The 3,861-nt window shown below is 43.9% G+C and overlaps 1 gene segment (V, D, J or C); it reads right to left on the reverse strand.

Annotated features, from left to right (window-relative positions):
- The window catches only part of LOC104989723, a 26,685-nt gene extending 23,353 nt beyond the window's left edge, over positions 1-3,332 (reverse strand). The window contains 2 exon segments of the C gene segment in view: positions 2,474-2,777; positions 2,863-3,332. Coding sequence covers positions 2,474-2,777; positions 2,863-2,938 — 380 coding nt within the window.
- Positions 3,333-3,861: the final 529 nt, after the last annotated feature.

Here is a 3,861-nt window from a genome sequence, read left to right on the forward strand (position 1 = left end):
CTTGGGACCATTTCTTTCATCCTGGCAGTGATTACCCTGAAAACAAGATCACTCAAGAAAGATATACTCTAGGTTTCTAAATATGTCTCAGTAGGATTTTCATGCAGAAAAGAGCTAATCTACCACCATGGAGGTTGCAACTGACATTAAGTGGTATAATTCCAAGACAGAGACATTTTGGAATGGTTATATTCTGCATTAGACCTGAGAAAACTGATGCCTAAAAGTGTGAAGATCTTGCTCAAGGTCACAGAGCTCATAAGGGAAAAGCCAGAGTCAGTGAGGGGTGAGAATAGGGTTCACACCATAGCTGAGGTTCACAGAAGAGGCACTGGGCTGTCCCTTCCCAGGGACTGTGGACCACGTATTAATAGCTCTGTAAGGACATGGGTGACGAGCTGGTTCTTCTTGGTGGCCACATTGTCACCAGTTCAAAAAATTCACTCTCTGTGGAGGCTGGCATTGGTGTGACTGCAAGAACAGGAAAGAGTTGTATTAGGATGATGGGGAAGATGAAGTAAATGAACGTGAAACAGAGCTAGAGTAAGTTTCTGTCCCCTTTAGCTCCACCTCTTCTAACACATACTGGGGGATCTTAGCTTTGAATTAGGCCTTCAGTGAAGGGTTGGGCTCTTTCAGAAGGAAAACATATATGAATTATACATTTCTAACTGCAAAATGAGAGCTCAGGGAGGTAGACAATGAGTTTAGGAATCTTTTATTAATTGTTTTACCATTGCTATTAAGCTGTACATAAACTTTGAATTTCCACTTGAAAAGGGTCTAAATTCAGCTTAAACTTCAAAAGGATTTTCTTTCTCTCCCTCATACAGCATCAGGGGCTTTCCTGTTTTGGGCTTGAAGAATCAGTGACATAGGCTTTCTTTGTTTTTCCTCTTCTTTTCATAAGAAGGTAGTGAATATAGTGATAAGTGATTTGTGTGATTTTCCTATAAATGCAGAGATTAGAGGCATATATTTTTAGCTGTTCAACCTCCTCATTTTATAGAAGAGAGCAGAGTAGCCAGAGATTCACTCAAAAGTCCATATGTGGTGACATTCAAGGAGACGTGTATAACAGGATATTGAATATTGAATAGCTCCCTGTGCTATACAGTAGGACCTTTTTGCCAATCCATTCTATATACAATAGTTTGCATCTGCTAATCCCAAGCTCCAGTCCTTCCCTCCCGACCCTCCTTCCCGTTGGCAATCGCACGTCTGTTCTCTGTGCCCCTGAATCTGTTTCTGTTTCATAGATGGGTTAATTTGTGCCATATTTCAGATTCCACATATATGTGATATAAAAGGGTATCTGTCTTTCTATTTTTAACTTACTTCACTTAGAATGATAATCTCTGGTTGTATTCATGTTGCTGCAAATGGCATTATTTTATTCTTTTTTATGACTGAGTAGTATTCCATTGTGTATACGACCACATCTTCTCTATTCATTCATTTGTTGATGGAAGTTTAGGTTGTTTGCATGTTTGGGCTATTGTGAACTATACTTCAATGAAAATAAATTAAATTAAAAAAAACAACATCAGAGAGAAGTGTAAAGCAGAGAACCTGATGTCTCATCCAGGGTTAACTGCATCACCATCAGGATTTTTATCAACTCAAACTCATGAGTGCCAGGCATGCCAATAGATGAGGACACTGAGACATTGCCAATATTGTTTCCTGGGCTTCTAACTACTGTCTCTTCCCCTGCAAAATGGTGACAATGGGTAAACAACTTAGAGACTGGGATCAGGCATACACTTCCAGGCTCAGCTTTCAAACATTTTGTGGCAGATCTGTCCTTCACCCTTGAAATCATTTATGTGACATTTTGTCTGTGCATCCTTCAAGGAAAATGGTCAGATTTTTATCTTTTCAGTCAATACCAGAGCTGTCCGTTAGAAATAAATGTGAGTCACCAATTCAAGCCATAGATGAAAATGTTTTGGCTTCTGCATTAAAAAAAAATGAATGTTAGGACTATTTTTACTTAGTCCAAGATGTCCAAAATATTTCAACAGTAAGTCAATATAAAAATAATTAAAGAGATATTCCACTTTTTTTTTCTGCAACTATCTTCAATGTATACCTTGTGTTGTAGACATACAGCCCATCTCAGCTTGGACTCTTGAACTAAATACATTTCAAGGGCTCAATAGCTGGATGTGTTTAGTAGCTGGTGGATTGAGCAGCCCAGATTCTCCTCCAAATGCTCCAGACAAGCTGAACTGGACAATCTTTGGAAAAGTCCCTGCCACCTGCACAGCTTTTTACCTGGGTCAGCTTCAGCTCCCATCAGATTTTATCTGCAGAAGCCCTAGAGTCGGGGGAGTCGTCAGGATACTGAGAGATCACCCCAAGGCAACCTAAGGGACCTGGAGGCGGTGGCAGTTGCCAGGTCTGGGAGAGCAGTGGGTCTCAGCGCTTTTTGTGCAGATCCCGGGGCTGCGCGCACTGCTGTGCCGATCCCCAGGTAGCACAGTAGTACAGTCCTTCGTCGCTCTTCGCCAGCTTCCTCAAGGACATGGTGTAGCTCTTGCCATCCGCGCCACGGGCCGCGTTGACTTTATCACCTCTTAGGACCGAATCCCACTGCACATCCCGCTTGGACAAGGCTAGATAGAGAAGCCTCTCAGGGGCCTGGCCCTCCAGTTGGCGGAACCAGTGGACGTAATCCACAGACCTACTGATCTGACAGGGCATAGTGATAGCTCCACCTGCGTGCCCCACCATCACGGACCGCTGGAACACCCTGATCTCCTGCTGGATGCCTGCAAGGGATGAGATGAGGGCAGGTTGAGTCCGCAGATCTGGGTGCATCCCGCCCGGCCCACCGGGGAAGCCGCAGGGACTCACCTGGAACCACGAGGGTCCAGAGGAGGGCCAGGCGGCCCAGAACGGCTCTGCCCCCTGCCCTGAGACAAGAGCCCATGGTGGTGGGGCTCAAGTTGCCCGGAGGCTTCACACCTGGGTGTGTGATGCAGGTCAGGTCAGGGTCTGAGTGAGTGCTTCTCCCAGGCTACCCGGGGCAACTGGTGAGAGAAATAAGGGAGGAGTGGAAGAGGGAGGAGCCAGAGGGAGGAGACAAGAGTCTGACCACAGGGTGAGGGGAGGAATGGTAAACAGGAAAGTTCTGAGAAACACTAATGAATATTGGTGGAATAATGAAATAGGAATACAGAGATCGGTGATTGGGCATCAAATATACTTTGGCAGTGTGCTAACTGATTTATGTTCATTGTTTTATTAAATCCTGAAACCTTGTGGGATAAATAATATCTTCGTTTTGGAAATGGGGAAAGCTGGGGCTATTTTATTTCATTTTGTTTTAACTTTTATTTTAGAGTATAGTATAGTGGATTTACAATGTTGTGTTAGTTTCAGCTGTACAGCAAAGTGACATATATATATATATATATGAATATATGTATGAATATTTTCATACATGTATGAATCTGAATCCCTTTTCAGATCCTTTTCCCATATAGTTTATTACAGAATATGGAGTAGATTTCGCTGTGGTATACAGTAGGTCCTTGTTGTTTATTTTATATATGGTGGTGGTTTAGTCTCCAAGTTGTGTCCTTTGCTTTGCGACCCCATGGACTGTAGCCTACAAGGCTCCTCTGTCCATGGGGATTCTCCTGGCAAGAATACTGGAGTGGGTTGCCATGCCCTACTCCAGGGGATCTTCCCAACCCAGGATCCAACCTGGTCTCTTGCATTGCAGGCATATATTTTTACCAACTGAGCTCCCAGGGAAGCCCATTTTATATATAGATGCTGGGAGGGATTGGGGGCAGGAGGAGAAGGGGACGACAGAGGATGAGATGGCTGGATGGCATCACTGAGATG

Source organism: Bison bison, unplaced genomic scaffold (assembly GCF_000754665.1).
Source record: "Bison bison bison isolate TAMUID 2011002044 unplaced genomic scaffold, Bison_UMD1.0 scf7180017864162, whole genome shotgun sequence".
Lineage (NCBI taxonomy): Eukaryota > Metazoa > Chordata > Mammalia > Artiodactyla > Bovidae > Bison > Bison bison.